We start from the raw sequence: 24,440 nt of genomic DNA, 5'->3' as shown, positions 1-24,440 counted from the left end.
GTACCTCCTCCAGGACACTAGCAGGTGTGTGCTTGTACCTCCTCCAGGACACTCGCAGGTGTGTGCTTGTACCTCCCACAGGACAGTAGAATGTGTGTGCTTGTACCTCCTCCAGGACACTAGCAGATGTGTGCTTGTATCTCCTCCTGGACACTACCCGATGTCTGCTTGTACCTCCTCCATGACACAAGCAGGTGTGTGCTTGTACCTCCTCCAGGACACTACCCAGTGTGTCCTTGTACCTCCTCCAGAACACTAGCAGGTGTGTGCTTGTACCTCATACAAGTCACTAGCAGGAGTGTGCTTGTATCTCCTCCAGGACACTAGCAGGTATGTGCTTGTACCTCCTCCAGGACATTACCTGGTGTCTGCTTGTACCTTTTCCAGTGTTGAGAAATGGGATTACCAGCTAAGTTTATTATTTATAATTTTAAATATAGGGAACACTTAGCTGATAAAAGACAGCAAATCGTCTACACAGCCGCCCCTGCAGACGAGGTCTTGAATTGTTGTCATGATCATCTCTCAACGGGCTGGAATAGATATAATTATGTAAACAATAGATTACCCCTAAGGGGTGTTATGTCAGCATATTTCATTCACTGATTGCTGACAAACATACGTGTGTGGACTCAAAGGTCTGCATGTCAGCGGGGTTTATGATAAGTGACTAACTCACGACTTTATACTCAACTGTGCAGTCAATAGTAGTACATCACGAGTTAGAACACTTACCTGGGTATATGTATCTGACCCGTAATTATGCCCGGATATCCGTTGAGTTGATTGAAGAATAGTGTTTTTTAAAGAATGTCGCACTACACTCTGTTCGATCGCAACACTCGTTGTTACACTGTTCATCAATAATTGTTCAAACAATATCACTAAGAAGTTGATAACACTTCTCTGTAAGTGTTCATCGTGTTTTGTGAGACAGTTTGTTCACACTAACGCACAGATCGTTCTTTGTTGGTTATCCTGGCATCAGTGTCACTCTCAGTAGAGTCTAAAGTAATCTGAAGATGCCACAGCCTCCTATGCCCTCACTGCCCCCAGCATAAAGGCAAAGATGACCTAGTGCTTTTTCTTTCCTTGCCACTTCCTCCATGAAGCAAAGCAGAATGTTTGATTCTTGCTGTCTTAAGCATAGACAACAATGTCCACTATCTTTACCATGGTAACAAAGTGGGAGCAGGATTTTCCTTAGTCCTGCCAAGGTAAGAGATGGACTGTCTCTTATTAAAATACACTTTACAACACTGGAGTCTGCAAGGAGCGTCGGTCGAAGCGACCACGTCCCATACTCGTACAGCATCTGGGAGGGCTGGGCCCCTCAGGGATGAAAGGGGCTGAAAGGGGCTGAAGGGGGCTGATACCCCCTCCTGGAGAAAATTTCTCCACATCCTGTACACTAGAAGGTGTGTGCTTGCATCTCCTCCAGAACACTACCCGGTGTCTGCTTGTACCACCTCCATGAAACTAGCAGGCGTGTGCTTGTACCTCCTCCAGGACACTACCTGGTGTGTGCTTGTACCTCCTCCAGGACACTAGCAGGTGTGTGCTTGTACCTCCTACAGGACACCAGCAGGTGTGTGCTTGTACCTTCTCCAGGAGACTACCCGGTATGTGCTTGTACCTAATCCAGGACACTAGCAGGTGTGTGCTTGTACGTCCTCCAGGACACTACCCGGTGTCTGCTTGTACCTCCTCCAGGACACTACCCATTGTCTGCTTGTACCACCTCCAGGACATTACCAGCTGTGCGCTTGTACCACCTTCAGGACACTACCCGGTGTCTGCTTGACTCACCTCCAGGACACTACCCGGTGTGTGCTTGTACCACCTCCAGGACACTACCCGATGTCTGCTTGTACCACCTCCAGGACACTACCTGGTGTGTGCTTATACCTCCTCCAGGACGCTACACGGTGTTTGCTTGTCCCACCTCCAGGACACTACCCGGTGTCTGCTTGTATTCCCTCCAGGACACTAGCAGGTGTGTGCTTGTACCTCCTCCAGGACACTAGCAGGTGTGTGCTTGTACCTCCTCCAAGACATTACCCGGTGTCTGCTTGTACCTCCTCCAGGACACTAGCAGGTTTGTGCTTGTATCTTCTCCATGACACTACCCGGTGTCTGCTTGTACCTCCTCCATGACACAAGCAGGTGTGTGCTTGTACCTCCTCGAGGGCACTACCCGCAGTGTGCTTGTACCTCCTCCGGGACACTAGCAGGTGTGTACTTGTACCTCATACAAGACACTAGCAGGTGTGTGCTTGTACCTCCTCCAGGACACTACCCGGTGTGTGCTTGTACTTACTCCAGGACATTACCTGGTGTCTGCGTGTACCTTTTCCAGGACACTAGCAGGTGTGTGCTTGCATCTCCTCCAGGACACTACCCGGTGTCTGCTTGTACCTCCTCCATGACACTAGCAGGTGTGTGCTTGTACTTCCTCCAGCACACTACCCAGTGTGTGCTTGTACCTCCTCAAGGACACTAGCAGGTGTGTGCTTGTACCTCCTACAGGACACTAGCAGGTGTGTGCTTGTTCCTCCTCCAGGACACTAGCAGGTGTGTGTTTGTACCTCCTCCAGGACATTACCTGGTGTCTGCTTGTCCCTTTTCCAGGACACTAGCAGGTGTGTGCTTGTATCTCCTCCAAGACACTACCCGGTGTGTGCTTGTACCTCCTCCAGGACACTAGCGGGTGTGTGCTTGTACCTCCTCCAGGACACTACCCGGTGTTTGCTTGTACCTCCTCCAGGACACTAGCAGGTGTGTGCTTGTACCTCCTCCAGGACACTACCCGGTGTCTGCTTGTACCTCCTCCAGGACACTATTCGGTGTCTGCTTGTACCTCCTCCAGGACACTACCCGGTGTGTGCTTGTTCCTCCTCCAGGACACTACCCGGTGTGTGCTTGTACCTCCTCCAAGACACTACCCGGTGTGTGCTTGTACCACCTCTAGGACACTACTCGGTGTCTGCTTATACCACCTCCAGGACATTACCAGCTGTGCGCTTGTTCCACCTTCTGGACACTACCCGGTGTCTGCTTGTCCCACCTCCAGGAGACTACCCGGTGTGTGCTTGTACCACCTCCAGGACACTACCCGGTGTGTGCTTGTACCTCCTTCAGGACACTACGCGGTGTCTGCTTGTCCCACCTCCAGGACACTACTCGGTGTGTGCTTGTACCACCTACAGGACACTACCCGGTGTGTGCTTGTACCTCCTCCAGGACACTACCCGGTGTGTGCTTGTACCTCCTCCAGGACACTACCCGGCGTTTGCTTGTACCTCCTCCAGGACACTACCCGGTGTCTGCTTGCACCTCCTCCAGGACACTACCCGGTGTGTGCTTGTACCTCCTCCAGGACACTACCCGGTGTGTGCTTGTACCTTCTCCAGGATACTACCCGGTGTGTGCTTGTACCTCCTCCAGGACACTACCCGGTGTGTGCTTGTACCTCCTCCAGGACACTACCCGGTGTGTGCTTGTACCTTCTCCAGGACACTACCCTGTGTCTGCCTGTACCTCATACGCCCGTAAAACTTCGCGTCTCCAGTTGAATCTAACATATTCAGATAAAGAGATAAAGCGTCAGGATAATAATCCAGGATCACACACTACTTTCCTACGAGAAGTCATTTTCTTGGTAAATATTGTCTGACACAGAAGGCTACAAATGTTATGCTTTTTCTTGTCATAAAAATGGTTGCGTGTTGCCCTTTGTACTAGAAATATACGACTTCTACCATGTCCTTCTAATTAACCATTCAGTTCTCCCTTATGTCACCAGTCATTTTCGTACAGATAAACCCGATAATACAGTCAGCCTTATATATTGTGAAATTCTCTACCATATATATTATTTGTTAAATTCGTCAAACCAAAATGTAGAATTTTTCCTCAGACGGAAACCAGTCATATCCATCTTCACTCTCTGACTATAAAGGTATGAAGTGCGGGACGATGGCAGATCTTGTGGCTTGTATTGAAGATTTAATTCCAGCTTAAGATGCTCCTGTGAGTATCATAGATGGTGCTGCTATCAACAACTTAATTAAATCTGGCATCTAAGGCAAGTTTTATGGTTATATCAAGTTTATTGTGTCTGGCATTTTAAGGACAATCTGAAACAAGCACACAAGAGGAGAGAACACCAGAAGGCATGGTAAAGCCAAAACTCATTCAACTATTAACTGACAAGAATTTCAGTGTTAAAAAGGAAATAAAAACGAGGATATGCATATAGTCAACCAGAGAAATGAAACCATCCTGGAATTACCATCATGACTGTAATGAGAATGTTTCTTCGTCGGCTTTGTACAATTGGTTTATTTAAAGTCTCACTGGCTTCAGCCATGAAGAGACATACGAAGATCTTTGTTCAGGACACTGATGGGACTCAAAATGTCATAAAAAAAACTCCGCATCCGAACTATAGACGATGATGTCGATATTCTGAGCATCAGACAAACACAGAAACTTGGATGTTAGCGTCTGTACTTGCCTTGTGGTACAAAACTTCATTTCCGGTATCTTAGTGTCTCAGACATTGATCAAGCTCTCGGAGAAAATGCACCGATCTTCCTGCATTCCATGACCTGACGGGATGTGATATAACATTCTCTTTCACTGAACAAGGTAAATAAACGGCCTTGGTAGCAGGAAAGGCTGTCACTGTTCTTTGCACTTTGGAAAAGACTTTTCAAAGGAGAATGTATTAAATATTCAACTTAGACCTGAAATATTAGTTATAATCAAGAATGATGGTGGGAGTTATGAGAGCAAGGTGAATACTTCTAGAAAACAAAAAGTTAGTCGTTCAGAAATGAATCCCACATACTCATGTCCAGTTGATTTTGTGGCCTCGGGACGAAATCAGTGCTGCTTGGAAGTCAAATGACGCTTACTCCTCCTGTAAGCAATTAGCGTCTGTCTCCGACATGTAGATGATATCTTTACTCTTTGGCCCCATGACTTTAGCCTCTTCCAGTCATTTCTAGATGCCCTTAACAATCTTGCTCCTGCTGTCAAGTTTAAAGTTGAATGGGAATCTACTCTCCGCTTCATTTTCTTGATAATCTTCCCCATCGCTCGACTACTAGTTTTTCTTTTTTTTTGTTTATCGTAAGTCTGTGCACAACGACATTTACATTCACTACTTTTCTTACTATGCCAAATCTGTCAAGAAAAGAGTTCACACTTCTCTTTCTCTCTGTGACCTTCTTCCTCCCCCTCCCCGGCATTAGTGACCCTCAGTTCTTTGACTCTGTTTTCTCACGTGTTTTACGAACTTTCTTTTCTCCCAAACTCTCTATCTCTGTTAACTCTCCTGTTATTTGCCTTCCCTATATTTCCGATCTCTCAAATCTTGACAACTCTCTCCGTTCCTTAGACATCAGACTTACATTTCTCCAAACTAACACCCTTCGTAGTAATCTAGATCGTACCTCTCCTCCTGTTACACCGTTTCCTGCTCCTTTTATCCTCTTCAATACTTTGGAGAAATAGGCGGCTCTCTTTCTGACAGCAGTAAAGAGCACAGAAAAACGTGTTGTACTTGCCGACAGCAATAATGCTCTATTCTGTCATGTTAGAGATCACAGGAATCCTGTTAACTGGTACTCTGTTAAAACAGTCCACTCCTCTTCCAGCCTTCACTGACGCCGTCTTGTTGAAGCATCCCTTATGTACGACTTTCCTCATATGAATGTTAGTCCTGGCTTATTATTTGTAGATACCTTCCATTCTCATGACATTATTAGATGTTCCAAACTTCAGAACACTCGTGGTTTGATCAGATTTTTTCTCCTCCTTCTTCTCTCCCTACCTCTTCTCCTTTCCTGTAATATCTTTGCCTTTTATTTCTTCTGCCCAGGTCAGTTCTGTCTTGTGTTCTTTTCTCTTTGGTAATACTGTACATGGAGTATATATTGGTGAAGGAATACATGGTTATGGTAAGCAGTAACCTTAAACCAAGACAGCAGCGCCTAAGCGTGCGTAATAAGGCAAATAGATTGCTGGGATTTATATCAAGAAGTGTAAGCAACAGAAGTCCAGAGGTTATACTTCAGCTTTATACATCATTAGTAAGGCCTCACCTAGATTATGCAGCTCAGTTCTGGTCTCCATTTTACAGAATAGATATAAATTTGTTAGAAAACATTCAGCGACGAATGACAAAATTAATTCATTGCATTAGAAATCTTCCGAATGAAGAGAGATTGAAGTCCTTTAAATTGCATTCACTTGTAAGACGAAGAATGAGGGGAGACATGATCTAATTGTACAAGTGGAAGATGGGTATTAATAAAGGGGATATTAATAAGGTTTTGAGGATATCTCTCCAAGAGAGAACCCGAAATAACGGATTCAAATTAGACAAGTTTAGAGTTAGAAAGGATATAGGAAAGTATTGGTTTGGAAATAGGGTAGTTGATGGGTGGAACAGTCTGCCTAGTAGGGTTATTGAGGCAAAGACCTTGGGTAGTTTCAAATTTAGGTTGGATAAATACATAAGTGAGAGGGGTTGGATTTGAGTGGTCTTGCACAAGAGTTAATAGAATTATCAAAGCTTGTTCCTTGGGTAGAATTGAAAACTGAGTTGGGCAAATATTCTGTTAGTGGGATGGATTGTGAAGGACCTGCCTAGTATGGGCTAACAGGCCTGCTGCAGTGCTCCTCCTTTCTTATGTTCTTATGTCCAGTTTACCGTGCCACTTCTGTCAAGCTTAGTACCTTCTTTGCTGAATTAATTATGACTTGTGTTCGTTATATCGATTAAAATTATCTGCAAAAATGAATTAATGAAGACGAGCCAACTTAGACAAATCCTTAACATAAAAAAACAGTAATAATAAAATTGCTGAAAATTAATCATATGTTAGCTCAGAATAAAAGGCAGAAAATCCATTTAATATTCAAACTCTATCATAGATAAAGTCTGCCTTTCATCAGATATAATGATTTTTTAATTAGATAATGAAAATATTTTAATGTATATAGAAAAACAATCATGACAAAATAAGCCACACTGCATGTTAGACACAGCCATATTAACACAGACAACAGACATTAGTAATAAAATTCAAGGTAAGTCAATGGAGATTTAAGGTAATTACGTTAAATTTGGCAGGTTTCCACACGGGCCACATTTTCTGGTAGCGTCAGAGGGAAACCAGTTTCATAAGATGATAACGTATGATGATCCTGAGGCTCCAGGGGTGTCAAGGATTCACTTCACGGGATCTATGGCAGAACTTCTGGAATATCTTGCTAAAGCTCTTAACTTTTCGTAAGTATAACTTTATAATAGTAATCATTTAATAATATGAATAATATTTTGTTAAGCAGTTCTCATCAAATATGATTTTTTGTTTACTTTATAGAGTAAAAAAGTAAATAAATAAAATTAAATAAATTTAATATTCGTTCCACTGGAACAAATGCTGACTTTCGCTAATCCTGAGATTAACCTGACCACCACTTTATCGCTGAGCAACACAGCTTCTGATAATAAAGTTTCCAAGACACTACTGTGTCCTGACTGAGTTGATCTACGGGACCATAGTTCCAGAGGTCCACTTTTCTGTTTATTCACTTGCAGTTGTTTATTACTACCTGAATCAAGTCCATTATATATATATATATATATATATATATATATATATATATATATATATATATATATATATATAAGCAAAACAAACAGTGTGGAAGAATAATGCAATTCCAAGCGCTTTCGTGACTTCTCACATTATCAAGGAACTATAAAAACGAAACATCAAGGGAACACATATAAAGGGTCAAGACTACACCTCACCATTACATCCCACAACAAAGTAACACCTCACACACGCGTGACGACGCCCGACTCTGTGAAACCCACATAATACTCTACCCAAGAATTGAGATTTATTTTTTGTTTAATGTATCATTAAATTCAAAACTGCTTTTTATGAAACATGATTCAATTATATTCCTGTCAACCATGGACTTCCATGATACAACTTTCTCAGCTTTTTGAAAATCTATTGGATGGTTAAAATCTCTCACTTGAATAAATAGAGCATTGGAATCTTGTCCAGTTCTAATGCTATATTTATGGTTTAATCTTAGTTCGAGACTTTTACCAGTTTGACCGTAATATATTTTATCACAAATTTTACAAGAAATCTTATAGACACATCCGTCAGCATTTTGGGGGGAATTCTTTATCAAAAGTTTTTTTTACTGTCTCAAGATTTTTAAATACCACTCTCATATTAAAAGTCTTAAGAAGAGAAGACGTATCAACCAAGTTTTCATGGTAAAGGCGAACCAAAATATTGTTAGTTGAATAAGGTTGGTTGTCCCTTTTTGGATTATAAAAAGTATTTCTAGCAATTTTGAAAGATTTATCAGTTACTTTTCTTGGATATTTCAGATCATTAGCTATTTAATAAATTTTGGATATTTCTTCTTTCATGAACTCTGGACTACAAATACATAAAGCTCTCGAGAACATTGATGAGAAAACGTATAGTTTAACTCTGTCTTGATGTGAAGAATAACAGTGTACATAGGAACAGTTATTTGTAGGTTTTCTGTAAATTTTAAATTTCAAGTCATTGTTACCCTTAATAATTAAAACATCTAGAAAAGGCAATGAGTTATTTTCTTCGAGCTTAACAGTAAACTTTATAGAATGGGCTAAGCTATTTAATTTAACAAAGAAATGGTTTATATCTACATTCTTAGGCAAAAGACACAAAATATCTTCAACATATCTAAACTGTCGATTTTCTCATCAATGTTTTTGAGAGCTTTACGTATTTGTAGTCCAGAGTTCATAGATGAAGAAATATCCAAAATTTATGAAATAGCTAATGATCTGAAATACCCAAGAAACGTAATTGATAAATCTTTTAAAATTGTTGGAAATGCTTTTTACATTCCAAAAAGGAACAACCAGCCTTATTCAACTAAAAATATGTTGGTTCTCCCTTACCACAAAAACTTGGTTGATATGCCTTCTCTTCTTAAGATTTTAATATCAAAGATGTATTAAAAAATCTTGACACAGTAAAAAAACTTTTGATAAAAAATGCCCCCCATAATGCTGATGGATGTGTCTATAAGATATCTTGCGATAATGTCTCGAACTACGATTAAAACAACATAAATATAGCATTAGAACTGGACAAGAATCTAATGATATATTTCTTAACGTGAGAAATTTTGATCATCAGACTGACTTTCATAAGGCTGAGAAAGTTTTATCAAGCAAGTCTGTGGTCGACAGGAATATAATTGAATCATGTTTCATGAAAAGCAATTTTGAAAATAATATGAATATTTCCTTTGGTTTATACAAATTGGATTCCTTTATAATTAATAAAATTTTGGAAGAATTTAATGATACATTTAACAAGTAATAAATCTTAATTCTTGGGTAGAGTATTAGGTGTGTTTCACAGAGTCGGGTGTCGTCACGCGTGTGTGAGGTGTTGCTTTGTTGTGGGATGTGATGGTGAGGTGTAGTCTTGACCCTCTATATGACTATCTTTGATGTTTCGTTTTAATAGTTTCTTGACAATGTGAGAAGTCATATTCTGATATCACCTGTTTACTGTGACCTTATTGCATATATATATATATATATATATATATATATATATATATATATATATATATATATATATCCTGTTGTTTTATCTCCTGTCGAGTCTTTTGCTTTCGTAAGACGTAATTTTCGTGTGCAGATTTGAGACTAGTCCCTCCTGGATTTTCCAAGTGCATATTATCATGTATCTTTCTCGCTTGTGTTCCAGGGAGTACAAATCATGAGACTTCATCGGTTCCCGGTAATTTAGGTGCTTTATCATACCGTGCCGTGAAACGTCTCTGTATATTCGCAATGTCTGCATTTTCGCCTGCCTTGAAAGGAGTCGTTAGTGCACAGCAAAATTCCGGCCTAAAGAGAACAAGCGATTTGAAGGAAATCATCATGGGTTTGGCATCTCTAGTTCTGAAGGTTCTCATTATCAATCCTATCATTTTTCTAGCAGATTTGGTAGAATCATTGTTGTGAACTTTGAGAGTGAGAATCTCTGACATTATCACTCCCAGGTCCTTCACATTAGTTTTCCACTCTATTATAGGGTTGGAGTTTGTTTTATACTCTGATGCAGATTTGATTTCCTCGAGTTTTCAGTAGAGACGTAATTGAAGTCTGTCATCATTGAACTTCATATTGTTTTCTTCGACCCATTTAAAGATTTGGTTGATGTCCTCTCAGAGGTTTGCAGCGTCTTCGATGACTGACACTCTCACGCAAATTTGGGAATCATCAGGAAGGAAAACACTAAATTTCTGAATATCTCTTCATATTTAGCAACCAGATGAAAACAATCAGAAATCAGTTACTTATAAAATATATGTCTGAACAACTTTCCGTTATAATTAACTTGAAACCTGCTATTTTTTTTTTTTTTTTTTTTTTTTTTTTTTTCTTTTCGAAAACTGGAGACAACATTATTTTTTACAATAACTGAAAATTCGAAATCTAAAACTATAGGACAGAACCGGAGCAGCTTGTCTCTATTATTAAACTGAATCAAACTACATATTTCCAATACGCAGTATAAAGTTTTTTAAAATTCGATAAAAAATTTTGAAAAAACAAAATAAAAAATAACATCCAGTATTCTAATACTTGAAATTACATTATTGGCTAAATTTAACTTGAATTTGGGTCACTGCACAATCCCAGGAAGGTGAGTCCGTATTCCACAATTCCAGGAAAGTGAGTCCGTATTCCACAATTCCAGGAGAGTGAGTCCGTATTCCACAATCCCAGGAAGGTGAGTCCGTATTCCACAATTCCAGGAAAGTGAGTCCGTATTCCACAATTCCAGGAGAGTGAGTCCGTATTCCACAATCCCAGGAAGGTGAGTCCGTGATCCACAATCCCAGGAAGGTGAGTCCGTATTCCACAATCCCAGGAAGGTGAGTCCGTATTCCACAATCCCAGGAAGGTGAGTCCGTATTCCACAATCCCAGGAAGGCGAGTCCGTATTCCACAATCCCAGGAAGGTGAGTCCGTGATCCACAATCCCAGGAAGGCGAATCTGTATTCCACAGTCCCGGGAAGGTGAGTCCGTATTCCATAATCCCAGGAAGGTGAGTCCGCATTCCACAATCCCAGGAAGGCGAGTCCGTATTCCTCTATCCCAGAAAGGCGAGTCCGTATTCCACAATCCCAGGAAGGTGAGTACGTATTCCACTATCCCAGGAAGGCGAGTCCGTATTCCACAATCCCAGGAGAGTCTGTATTCCACAATCCCAGGAAGGCGAGTCTGTATTCCACAGTCCCGGGAAGGTGAGTCCGTATTCCATAATCCCGGGAAGGTGAGTCCGCATTCCACAATCCCAGGAAGGCGAGTCCGTATTCCTCTATCCCAGAAAGGCGAGTCCGTATTCCACAATCCCAGGAAGGTGAGTACGTATTCCACAATCCCAGGAAGGCGAGTCCGTATTCCACAATCCCAGGAGAGTCTGTATTCCACAATCCCAGGAAGGCGAGTCCGTATTCCACAATCTCAGTCCCGTGCGTCTCAGTGCACATGATTGGAATAGTACAGAGTGCGGTATAAGTTGATAATGCAGTTAAATATTACTGTTGAAGATTTAATGGAAATCATAATGGAAAGCCAATATCCAACGTTGTTATAGAAACTCTAAGATATTTAAAGTCCAAACTTAGTTCAAACCATTCAAAGAGACCAATATCCTAAAACAAACAAGGTCATTAAGTTTACACACGCTCAGAAGTTGCATTATCATTTTATGAGCATGGAAAGCTTCAAGGCTGTCATATGGGATAGTATTTATTTTTTCCAGTTTTGTCCAAAGAACCAACTGTGCTTATTGCACCTAAAATCAATCCAAAAATTTCTCTAAGACTGACCAGCTTTTAAAAAGGTAAGTTTTGTGACATAGAAATGTTTAAAGGAAATCAACCTGACGACACTGGAGGACAGAAGAGGTAGGAGGATATGATAACGACATGTAAAATACTGAGAGGAATCGACACGGTGGGCAGAGACAGGATGTTCCAGAGATGAGACATAGCAACAAGGGGTCACAGTTGGAAGTTGAAGACTCAGATGAATCATAGGGATGTTAGGAAGTATTTCTTCAATCACAGAGTTGTCAGGAAGTGGAATAGTCTGGAAAGTGATGTAGTGGAGGCAGGATCCATACATAGTTTTAAGAAAAGATATGATAAAGCTCATGGAGCAGGAAGAGTGACCTAATAGCGACCAGTGAAGAGGCGGGGCCAGGAGTTGTGAATCGACCCCTGCAACCACAACTAGGTGAGTACACACACACAAGAGAAGCAAAGAGGGGGACCAGGAGCTGTGAATCGACCACAACAACCACACGTGAGTACACACACACTGACCCCTCCCCTCTCTCCTCCCTCTTACACTCCTGTCTCCCATACTATCACTTTCTCTCTCTCTCTCTCTCTCTCTCTATCCCTCTCGTTGTCTCCCTCCCTCCCTCCCTCCCTCCCTCTCTCTCTCTCTCTCTCTCTCTCTCACTCTCTCTCTCTCTCTCTCTCTCTCTCTCTCTCTCTCTCTCTCTCTCTCTCTCTCTCTCTCTCTCTCTCTCTCTTTCTCTCTCTTTCTCTCTCTCTCTCTCTCTCCCTCTCCCTCTCTCTTCATCCTCACGTCCCATCCCATCTAACTTCTACCCCGTCTTCTTTTTCCCCCCTCTCTCTCCCCCTAGCCTTTCCCACACACCCTTTCTCCTCCCTCCCTATACCCCTTTGTACCCCCAAATCTCTCACTGACGCCCCCCACCACATATTCTTCTCCCCCTGCCGTATCACCCTTCCTCTTCTCCTCCCTACAACACCTATCCTCACACAAACACCCACTCTGTAAATACACAAGCTTCCTTCTGAGGTACAATGGGTTACCCAAGAAGAAGGCCGAGAACCAAGGGATAGCTACAGAGAGCAGGAAGTGGGAGCAACAAGTCATAGTAGCAGAAGCTAAGAAACAGTGCTTAGAAGAGGAACTGAGAAATATGAAACAGCTGGGTGGCCTTACTGTTATGTACAAGGCCAATATTGTCAAAGTACCACACTTGGATCCACTTCGAGGACAGCGTGAAACAAGCTTTTATGCCACAAGACGGGCAGAAAGCAGGAACTTCACTCTGGCTGTACCCTTCTCCAGAACATCACTCCATCTGAGATCATATATACCCAGGATGACTCGAGTATGGAAAACATTCATACAGCATAATGATGTCAACGAGATAAAGTCAGTTGATCAAATGAAAATGCTGGCCCACAGATGGCTCCAACTTCATCCTGTTCCCTACTTGTATGTCTCATAATAAAAATACTTGAGTTTCATAATAAAAATGTTTTCAAATGAGCTGATGTTGGTAACAACTCTTAGCTTGCCAACAAAGTTAGGAATCCTTAACCTGTAAATAGCTTTTCAACAAAGCTAGGGATCCTTAACCTAACCTTGTCAAACCCTGTGCAAAGAAAGAGAGAGAGAGAGAGAGAGAGAGAGAGAGAGAGAGAGTAGGGAAGTGTAGGGAGTGCAGGGAAACAAGTGGGTAAGTGCTGTCATGTCACAATGAGGTGTCAATTGGCCTGCGTACTCACCTCACCTAGTTGTACTCACCTAGTTGAGGTTGCAGGGGTCGAGTCCAAGCTCCTGGTCCCGCCTCTTCACTCGTCGCTACTAGGTCACTCTCCCTGAACCGTGAGCTTTATCATACCTCTGCTTAAAGCTTTGTATGGATCATGCCTCCACTACATCGCTTCCCAAACTATTCCACTTCCTGACTACTCTGTGACTGAAGAAATACTTCCTAACATCCCTGTGATTCATCTGTGTCTTCAACTTCCAATTGTGTCCCCTTGTTGCTGTGTCCCATCTCTGGTACATTCTGTCTCTGTCCACCTTGTCAATTCCTCTCAGTATTTTGTATGTCGTTATCATGTCTCCCCTATCTCTCCTGTCCTCCAGTGTCGTCAGATCGATTTCCCTTAACCTCTCCTCGTAGGACATACCCCTTAGCTCTGGGACTAGTCTTGTTGCAAACCTTTGTACTTTCTCTAGTTTCTTTACGTGCTTGGCTAGGTGTGGGTTCCAAACTGGTGCCGCATACTCCAATATGGGCCTAACGTACACGGTGTACAGGGTCCTGAACGATTTCTTATTAAGATGTCGGAATGCTGTTCTGAGGTTTGCTAGGCGCCCATATGCTGCATCAGTTATTTGATTGATGTGTGCTTCAGGAGATGTGCCTGGTGTTATACTCACCCCTAAGATCTTTTTCCTTGAGTGAGGTTTGTAGTCTCTGGCCCCCTAGACTGTACTCCGTCTGTGGTCTTCTTTGCCCTTCCCCAATCTTCATGACTTTGCACTTGGTGGGGTTGAACTCCAGGAGCCAATTGCTGGACCAGGTCTGCAACCTGTCCACATCCCTTTGTAGTTCTGCCTGGTCTTCAATCGAATGAATTCTTCTCATCAACTTCACGTCATCTGCAAACAGGGACACTTCGGAATCTATTCCTTCCGTCATGTCATTCACAAATACCAGAAACAGTATTGGTCCAATGACTGACCCCTGTGGGACCCCGCTGGTCACAGGCGCCCATTCTGACACCTCGCCACGTACCACGACTCGCTGCTGTCTTCCTGACAAGTATTCCCTGATCCATTGTAGTGCCTTCCCTGTTATCCCTGCTTGGTCCTCCAGTTTTTGCGCTAATCTCTTGTGTGGAACTGTGTCAAACGCCGTCTTACAGTCCAAGAAAATGCAATCCACCCAACCCTCTTTCTCTTGTCTGACGGCTGTCACCCTGTCATAGAACTCAGTAGGTTTGTGACACAGGATTTCCCGTCCCTGAAACCATGTTGGCTGCTGTTGATGAGATCATTCCTTTGTAGGCGTTCCACCACTCTTCTCCTGATAATCTTCTCCATGACTTTGCATACTATGCATGTCAGTGACACTGGTCTGTAGTTTAGTGCTTCATGTCTGTCTCCTTTTTTAAATATTGGGACTACATTTGCTGTCTTCCATGCCTCAGGCAATCTCCCTGTTTCGATAGATGTATTGAATATTGTTGTTAGGGGTACACATAGTGCCTCTGCTGCCTCTCTCAGGACCCATGGAGAGCTGTTATCCGGCCCCATTGCCTTTGAGGTATCTAGCTCACTCAGAAGCCTCTTCACTTCTTCCTCGGTTGTGTGCACTGTGTCCAGCACTTGGTGGTGTACCCCACCTCTCCGTCTTTCTGGAGCCCCTTCTGTCTCCTCTGTGAACACTTTGAACGTCTTGTTGAGCTCCTAACATACTTCACGGTCATTTCTTGTTGTCCCTCCTCCTTCCTTAGCCTTCGTCTGTATGCATGTACTCACCTAGTTGAGGTTGCGGGGGTCGAGTCCGAGCTCCTGGCCCAGTGTGTGTGTGCGTGTGTGTGTCTATGTACATGTGTGCATGTGTGAGTGTTAGTTTAGGGTTTGAGTCATGTGTAGACGTGTGTGTGCATGTTATGCGTGTGTTTGAGAGCTCATAATCTTTGCACGGTTGTCATGAACATGTGATTCACTACTGACTTTGATCTGATGCTGACCGAGCCGCCTACATACTAGTTCCTTCTATATTTATCCTTCTGCCTAGAATTCCTACTTCATAGACTCCTAGCTGCCTAGTGTGTGTGTGTGTGTGAGTGAGAATGTGCTCAGAAAAACCCTCCTCGCCTATTCCTCCCTGACCCATCTACCTGTTAATGATACTAAGTCTAGTCTCTCTTTTACAAGTGCCTGAAGAAACACACACGTGTGTGTGTATGTGTGTGTGTGTGTTTGTGTGTATGTGGGTACTTGTTTGTGCATGTTTGTGCATGTACTGATGGATCCCCTCACTAGCTAAGCGTCATCTCTGCCTACACCTCACCTACACCTCAATAACTGCTGTTCAGTACGAGTAAATGATTTTTACTCTAGATCTGATAACTCGAGGAGTGTGTGACACTTAGTTTCCAGCATGCAGAGACTGGTGCTATTGCAATCCCATGCAACCCCAACTAGATGAATATTACATGCGTCTGACAGAGACGTGGTCTCTGTCACATGCCCCTCAATGTTTACACTTTACTGCTCGTAACTTCACTTCTTACCTTATTTGTGACACACACCCTGACTATGACAGTACCACTTCCTAGAGGCCTAGTGCCAACCCTCACCGATACTTATATTTTGTTTTCAGTTTCTTCCGTTTACTTATTTATCTTTCTGCACTTGCTATATGCTGCCTCCCAGATCACTCACGTACCAACTTGACTTACACTTAACTTTCTGACTTTGGCTTCATTTGTCCTTGTAAGTTGACTATTTGTAGATTTTTGGCAGCAGGTGCCTCTAGGTCTCTAACAGGTGTGTGTGTGTGTGTGTGTGTGTGTGTGTGTGTGTGTGTGTGTGTGTACTCACCTAATTCTGGTTCCAGGGGTCGAAACTCAGCTCCTGGCCCCGCCTCTTCACTGATCGCTACTAGGTCCTCTTCTTACCTCTTCTTAAAACTGTATGGTTCCTGCCTCCACTACTTCACTTGCGACTGTGACCTAAGAAATACTTCCTAACGTCCCTGTGACTCGTCTGAGTCTTCAGCTTCCAGTTGTAACCCCTTGTTTCTGTGTCCCCTCTCTGGAACATCCTGTCTGTCCACCTTGTCTATTCCCCGCAGTATCTTGTATGTCGTTATCATGTCTCCCCTGACCCTTCTGTCCTCCAGTGTCGTCAGTCCGATTTCCCTCAACCTTTCCCCGTACGATATTTCCCTGAGCTTTGGAACTTGCCTTGTTGCAAACCTTTGTACTTTCTCTAACTTCTTGACGTGCTTGACTAGGTGTGGGTTCCAGACTGGTGCTGCATACTCCAGTATGGGCCTAACATACACAGTGTACAGTGTCTTGAACGATTCCTTATTAAGGTATCATAGCGCTATTCTCAGGTTTGCCAGGCGCCCGTATGCTGCAGCAGTGACGTGCTCGGTGTTATGGTCACACCAAGATCTTTCTCCCTGAGTGAGGTCTGTAGTCTTTGTCCACCTAGCCTATACTCTGTCTGCGGTCTTCTGTGCCCCTTCCCAATCTTCATGACTTTGCATTTGGCAGGGTTGAATTCGAGAAGCCAGTTTCTGGACCAGGAGTCCAGTCTGTCAAGGTCTCTTTGTAGTCCTGCCTCATCCTCATCCTCATCCGATTTAATTCTTCTCATCAGCTCCACATCATCAGCGAATAGGTACACCTCAGAGTATATTCCTTCCATCATGTCGTTCGCATATATCAAAAATAGCACTGGTCCTAGAACTGACCCCTGTGGGACCCCGCTCGTCACAGGCGCCCACTGTGATACCTCTTCACGTACCATGACTCATTGTTGTCTCCCTGTCAGGTATTCCCTGATCAATTGCAGTGCCCTCCCTGTTATATGCGCCTGATCCTCCAGCTTCTGCACTAATCTCTTGTGAGGAACTGTGTTAAAGGCCTTCCTGCAGTCCAGGAAAATGCAATCAGCCCACCCCTCTCTCTCGTGTCTTACTTCTGTTACCTTGTCATAAAACTCCAGAAGGTTTGTGACACAGGATTTGACTTCCATGAATCCAAGATGGTTTTCATTTATAATCTTATTCCATTCCAGGTGTTCCACCACTCTCCTCCTGATAATCTTCTCCATGACTTTGCATACTATACATGTCAGAGGTACAGGTCTGTAGTTTAGTGCCTCGTTTCTGTCTCCTTTCTTAAATATGGGAACTACATTTGCCGTCTTCCATATCTCAGGTAGTTGCCCAGTTTCAAGGGATGTGTTGAAGATTGTGGTTAGAGGCATGCACAGCATCTCTGTTCCTTCTCTAAGGACCCACGGGGAGATGTTGTCCGGTCCCATCGCCTTTGAGGTATCAAGGTCACTTAGCAGCTTCTGCATCTCCTCCTCAGTTGTTCGTATGTCATCCAACACTTGTTGGTATATTCCTTCTTGATGTTCCCTTCTGTGCTGTCTTCCCAGAGCCCTTCCTGTCTTTACTGTAAAAACTTCCTTAAATCTCCTGTTTAGCTCCTCACATATCTCCTGATCATTTCTCGTGAGTTCTCCACCTTCTGTCCTCAGTCTCATCACCTGGTCTTTGACTGTTGTCTTCCTCCTGATGTGGCTATACAACAGTTTCGGGTCAGTCTTGACTTTCGATGCTCTGTTATTTTCATACTGTCGCTGGGCCTCCCTCCTTACCTGTGCATACTCGTTCCTGGCTCTGCGAATAATCTCCCTATTTTCATGTGTTCTCTGCCTTCTGTATTTTTTCCATTCTCTATTGCACTTAGTTTTTGCCTCCTTACACCGTCGAGTAAACCAGGGGCTTGTTCTGGTCTTCCCATTGTTTCTGTTGCCCTTGGGAATAAACCGTTCCACTGTCTCCTTGCATTTTGTTGTTACATATTCCATCATTTCATTTACTGGCTTTCCTGACAGTTCTCTGTCCCACGGAGCCTCCTGCAGGAAGTTCCTCAAACCTTTGTAGTCCCCTCTTTTATAGTCTGGCTTTTCCCATTCAACTCCTGTTACTCTCTCCACTTGCACAGAACCACGTGGTCATTAGCTCCTAGGAGACTCTAATATGCGATGTCCCTAATGTCTGAACTGGTCAGGGTGAACACAAGGTCCAATCTTGCTGGTTTGTCCTCCTCTCTCACTCTGGTAGTGCCGTTAACATGTTGGTGCATGAGGTTTTCCAGCACCACATCCAACATCTTGGCTCTCCATGTTTCGGGACCCCCATGTGGCTCCAGGTTTTCCCAGTCAATCTCCCTGTGGTTGAAATCACCCATAACCAGCAACTTTGCTCTGCTCGAGTGATCTCTTCTTGCCACCTCAGCAAGTGTGTCCACCATTGCTCTGTTGCTCTCTTCATATTACTCTCTTGGCCTCCTGCAGTTCTTTGGCGGGTTATACATCACTCCAATGACCACCTTGTGCTCCCCAGACTGAAGTGTACCTACTATGTAGTCCCTTTCTCCTGTCTCGTCTATGCCTCCCATTTTCTCGAATTTCCATCGTTTTTTAACGAGCAGAGCAACCCCTGCTCCCCCTCTGCCCCTTCTATCTTTCCTCATGATCTGATATCCTGGTGGGAAGATTGCATCTGTTATTGTCTCAGTGTGAGGGAAAAGTTCAATAGATAGGAGTAGCGAGGGAATATATAGTAACAATAGTTTCATTGCCGGCTACTTGTTAAGGTAGGGTAAGTCAAGCTCCCGCTATTCCCGCCTTTTCTCCCCCACCCCTAAAGTGATAGTTTGATTGCTGGCTGCTTGTTAACGTAGGGTCAGTCTAGCTCCCACTATCCCTTCCCCTCCCTCTTCCCCCCCCCCGAAAGGTGACGTGTGGGGCTCTGGTCAAACAGTAAATCACTCGACTCACAGCTCCCAACACTACTGTAAGTACATGCCTGCCTTGTATTCTAGTGGATTTATTGGTTGAAAGCTTCACTTTGGACCAATAATAAACTTAGTCTTTTCAGCCTTGCTCTAAGTTGACTGTTGTAATAATCACCACGTCTTTTAAGTATTGTACTTATCATGGAGAGTGATTATTTAAGCAGTGGGTAACCTGTCTATCTTTTCAGCTTGGATGACAGGGTCACCTGTCAATCAACGAGAAGAACTGACGGAGACGGACTAACGTCCTGGAGACGTCCCATATTGGATTTAATTACCTGTGCACCTGTATGAAATTGCAGGACGTAACCCCACATCATTGCAGCGGTAAAGAACCTGCTTTCCTGTCATTGGGATAGAATACTCACGGCTAGACTCTGTGAAGAACTAGCCGATGGTGGTCACCAACACCTGCGACCCGCCCCCCACATCAGCAACGGCTAAGATTTCAACAACACGAAGTGTCACCAACACCAGACACCCCAATATATATATTAGCGTTGAGTTCAAATGTTATTTTATTCATTTCATTTTTCATTTTTCTTTCAAATAGGATATACCTGTCATGTTTTATTGTTCAATGTTTGCTTTAATAAATAATAAAGTGTTTATCTTTGTTAATTATTATTTCGTTTTCTATTCATTAATTTTCCTGAGGAGGAGCCAGCTTTGGTAATACTGTCTGAAGTTATTACAGAGCTGAGTAAGCCTTCACAAGTGGCGACCCTACCAGGATCAACTCTACTGAATCAAGATTCAACTCCATCTCGAATCTACCATTGGAACTTCAACGCTGCATACCACAGACGGTTACCACCAGCCATGAGTAATCATTCTCCATGGTAGGACTACTGTACAGGTATTTAAAAGATTTGGTGATTGTTATAGTCTCAATTTATTGTAAGTCAAGTCAGGCAGGATATAATAGTTAATTCTGCCACCTTTCTTGTGAGCTTGAAACACTTTGGAGGATTAGACTCTAGGTACCCGAGATTTTCCAGTGACAATTTGTTTCATTGAGCTCTTTATTATATCAAGGGAACTGTCATAGGGCACTCTTGATTTGTTGGTGAGAAGACTGGATGGTCAAGTGACCCCATTCTACTTACTGTTTGCTCGGAGCCAGCATAGAAGACTTCGTTTTAATTAATGCATATTGTTTAACTGAAGTAGGGATCGAACCCTCTGGTTTATTTACAGTTTGAGCAGAGCAGGAATTGAACCCTCCATTTTCTTTAATACCCGTTTCATTTCCCCTGATAGTTTAAGTTATTCTTGCAAGTATGGATGAATACCAGTTTTGGATGAATGCTGAAAGTAAGTTAGGAATAACAGGGAAAAATTTAGAATCTTTCATTAGTGTTAAGATCCAGGAAAGACTTGAAAGAGAGAGAATTGAGAGAGAAGAAAGACAGTTAGAAAGGGAAAGAGAAGAAGAAAAGGAGAGAGAGAGAATCGAAAGAGAAGAGAAAAAGGAGAGAGAGAGAATTGAGAGAGAAATCCAAGAAAGACAGTTAGAAAGAGAGAGAGAAGACAAAAAGGAGCGTGATAGACTTGATCGTGAGGAGAGAGCTAGAGTACGTGAGGAACAAGCTAAGATACGTGAGGAACAGGTTAAATTAAGGGAACTTGAGGAAAGAGCAAAGGACAGAGAATATGAGTTAAGGGAGAGAGAAAAGGATCGCGAGCTCGAACAAACTCGCCTTGAATTATAGAATAAGAAGTTAACTTTCTCACAACAGCAATTAGATGAAGGAGTAATGGAACAATGTGCAGCTAGTGCACATATTCCAACACCTAATTTACCTCCCTTCACAGAGGGGTAAGACATAACTTCATACATTATCAGGTTTGAAAATACCGATACCCTCTGTGAATGGCCTGCTGACACCTGGGCTACCAGGTTAGGAATGTTATTTTCTGGTACAGCTTTGAATATTTATGCAACTTTGTCGCACGATATCATATGTAATTATAACCTACTGAAGAAGGCAATCCTTAAAGCATATCAAAAAACCACTAATTCTTACAGGAAAGATTTCAGGTATGCCACCTTACAGCCTGGCCAGAACTTTCAACAGTAACAGGTAACACTCTTTCGTTGGTTCGACTTTTGGATAGAGAGTTCAGGAATTGATCACAGTTATGAATCTCTTAGAGACTTCATGGTTGCTGACCAGTTCCTGACAGCTCTTCCTCACCAGATACGAACATTCATTAGAGAACGTAACCTGATTAAAGCTGAGGAAGTTGCTGAGGCTGCTGACCTGTATGCTGAGGCTCACAATTCCTATAAAGACCTAAAGGGATCGAACCCTAAGGACAAGGGTTCATCAGACCTTAAGAAATCAAAGCCTCTAGTGGAAAGTAAAATGACTTCTTTTATTCCTGTTTGTCATTTGTGTGGTGTTAAGGGACATAAACGTCCAGATTGTCCTTCTAAGAAGGTCCAAAAAGTTGGAAGATGTTTTAAAGACTGTAATGACCAAGCACCCTTCTGTTCAGGAACAGTTAATGGACTTAATGTATCTACCATTTTACGAGACACTGGATGCACTTGTGGAGAAATTTCTGATAAGCTGTTCCCTAATCTTAAAGAAACTCATTCCTCTGCTATACTTTCAGACTGTTTGGGCCGTTCAGACACTTTTCCTACCATCCGTTGTTACATTAGGTCTAAATGGTTCACAGGTTGGTCTGAAGCCGTACTAGCTCCCATCACTTCTTGCTCCGTACTAATAGGTAATGTAAAAGGTGCCATTCTTCCTTCTGAGGTTGACCTTTCATCGCCAAAGATGGACATAAGTGTTTCAGATCCTCTTCCTGTAAAGTCAGAGAAGCCCCTCGAAAGCTCAGATGAGACAATGTCTCGTGAGATTCATGTGGGATTAAAAACCAATGATGCTACTCTCGAAAGCGAGGTAGTAGAATCACCGGTTCACTTGTTAGATGAAAGTGAAGGTATCACCTCCGATACCATAAATGTCTTGACTAGGGCTCAGACCAAAGCGCAGGCTTCTCCTTCTGTCCATCCTTTGATTTTCCCTGACTTCAAGCCTTTAGATATATCAAAGGACTCTTTTGTCAATTTACAACGAAATTGCCCTTCTCTTCATAATTGCCATAATGCCGCTAAACAAAATCAAGTTATCCAAAGGAAAAACTTTTCATATAAATTTGAATATATAAAAGGTATCTTGTACAAGTCAGTATTCAAATTAAATTCAGATGAGACAGACTATTCCATCTTAGTTGTTCCAAGTCAATGCAGAGAGACTGTTCTTAAAATGGCTCATGACCTGCTAGTGGCCGGACATTTCTCGCATCGTAAAACCTTAAATAAAATTAGGGAAACCTATTTTAGGCCAAAAATGTCCTCAGATGTCACTACCTATTGTAGATCGTGTAAAGTTTGCCAACTGTCTTCCTCCCGAGGTACCAGGCGAGTACCTATGGTCAAAATGCCTATCTTTACGGTACCATTTGAAAGAGTAGCTATTGACATCGTTTGTCCTTTATCTCCACTTTCATCTGGGGGACATAGATATATATTAACAGAGGTGGCTGAAGCCCTTTTGTCCATCTTCTCCAGAGTGGGCATCCCTAGAGAAATTTTGTCTGACCGTGGGACACAATTCACATCTGACTTAATGCAACATCTCTACCAACTTCTAGGAGTGAAGCCTCTCTTCACAACACCCTATCATCCCAGCTGTAATTGGAGGATTGAGCGCCAGCATTCGATTCTCAAGTCCATTTTAAGGAAACTTTGCTCCCTTAAACCTAAGGAGTGGCATCGTTACCTACCCTGTGCTTTGTTTGCCATGAGGGAAGTTCCCAGTGACTCTTTGGGGTTTTCACTTTTTGAACTTCTCTATGGTAGACAGGCCAGAGGTCCACTGTCCATCTTTCATGACTTATGGACTAATGAGAAGGTAAATGCTGAGGTTCAGTCTTCTTATCAGTTTCTCCTTGACCTTAGATCCAAACTTGAGGAGACCTCTGACATAGTTTCGAAAAACTTAAGCTTGTCAATGGATCAATTCAAAACCTATTTTGATTCCAAAAGTCAGAGGAGAAGTTTTAAAGTAGGGGATGAAGTTCTTGTACTTTTGCCTATCAAGTCAAATAAATTATTAGTAGCATGGAAAGGTCCATATAAGGTATTAAAAATTTGTGGGAAAGTTGACTACCTCATAGAAGTCAAGGGGAAACCTAAGCTTTATCATATAAACATCCTTAAGAAATATCACAGAAGAAATTCGGTTAACTGCCTTAATAACTTTGACTTAGTTTTTCCATACGAACTTGATACATCAAATGAAGAATGTAAGGTGGGCGTAATTGACACCTCTAACTCAGACTATGATGAAGAACTACATGACTTGGTGACTCTTGACCACTCGGGCACAACCAACATTAATATTAATGAATCTTTGGATGACCATAAGAGACATGAACTACTTCAATGTGTGAGTAACTTTTCAGACGTCTTTACTGATATTCCAGGTGTTACCTCCACGGTAGTCCATAAGATTGACCTAGTGACGGACAATCCTATCAAACGAAAATGATACCCAGTTCCAGTTCACCTTAGGGATGCATTTGACCAAGAGGTAGACAAATTATTAAAACTAAATATTATTGAACCTTCCGTATCTTCATATTGTTCACCAGTAGTCATGGTTAAGAAGGAGGATAATTCATATAGACTTGCTATTGACTTCAGAGACCTTAATGCTATAACTCGGTGGGATGCTGAGCCTATGCCCTTAATAGATAGCGATCTACACAAATTTTATGACGCTTCCTTCTTTTCAGAGATTGATATTGCGCAGGCATATCATCAAGTAATGTTAGATCCTTCTTCTAAGCAGTACACCGCTTTTCCTACACACCAAGAACTGAT

At 42.6% G+C, this 24,440-nt stretch overlaps 1 protein-coding gene across 1 annotated transcript in view; it reads left to right on the top strand.

The window, feature by feature from the left end:
• The window catches only part of LOC138852454 (probable glutamate receptor), a 234,986-nt gene that overhangs the window by 23,196 nt on the left and 187,350 nt on the right, over positions 1–24,440 (top strand). Inside the window, exon 4 of the mRNA XM_070083128.1 lies at positions 7,148–7,306. Within this exon, the coding sequence (XP_069939229.1) occupies positions 7,148–7,306 (159 nt within the window). The remainder of the gene's footprint in view (positions 1–7,147; positions 7,307–24,440) is intronic.

This window comes from Cherax quadricarinatus, chromosome 9, assembly GCF_038502225.1.
Source record: "Cherax quadricarinatus isolate ZL_2023a chromosome 9, ASM3850222v1, whole genome shotgun sequence".
Lineage (NCBI taxonomy): Eukaryota > Metazoa > Arthropoda > Malacostraca > Decapoda > Parastacidae > Cherax > Cherax quadricarinatus.
This window is presented reverse-complemented; position numbering and strand designations above follow the sequence as displayed.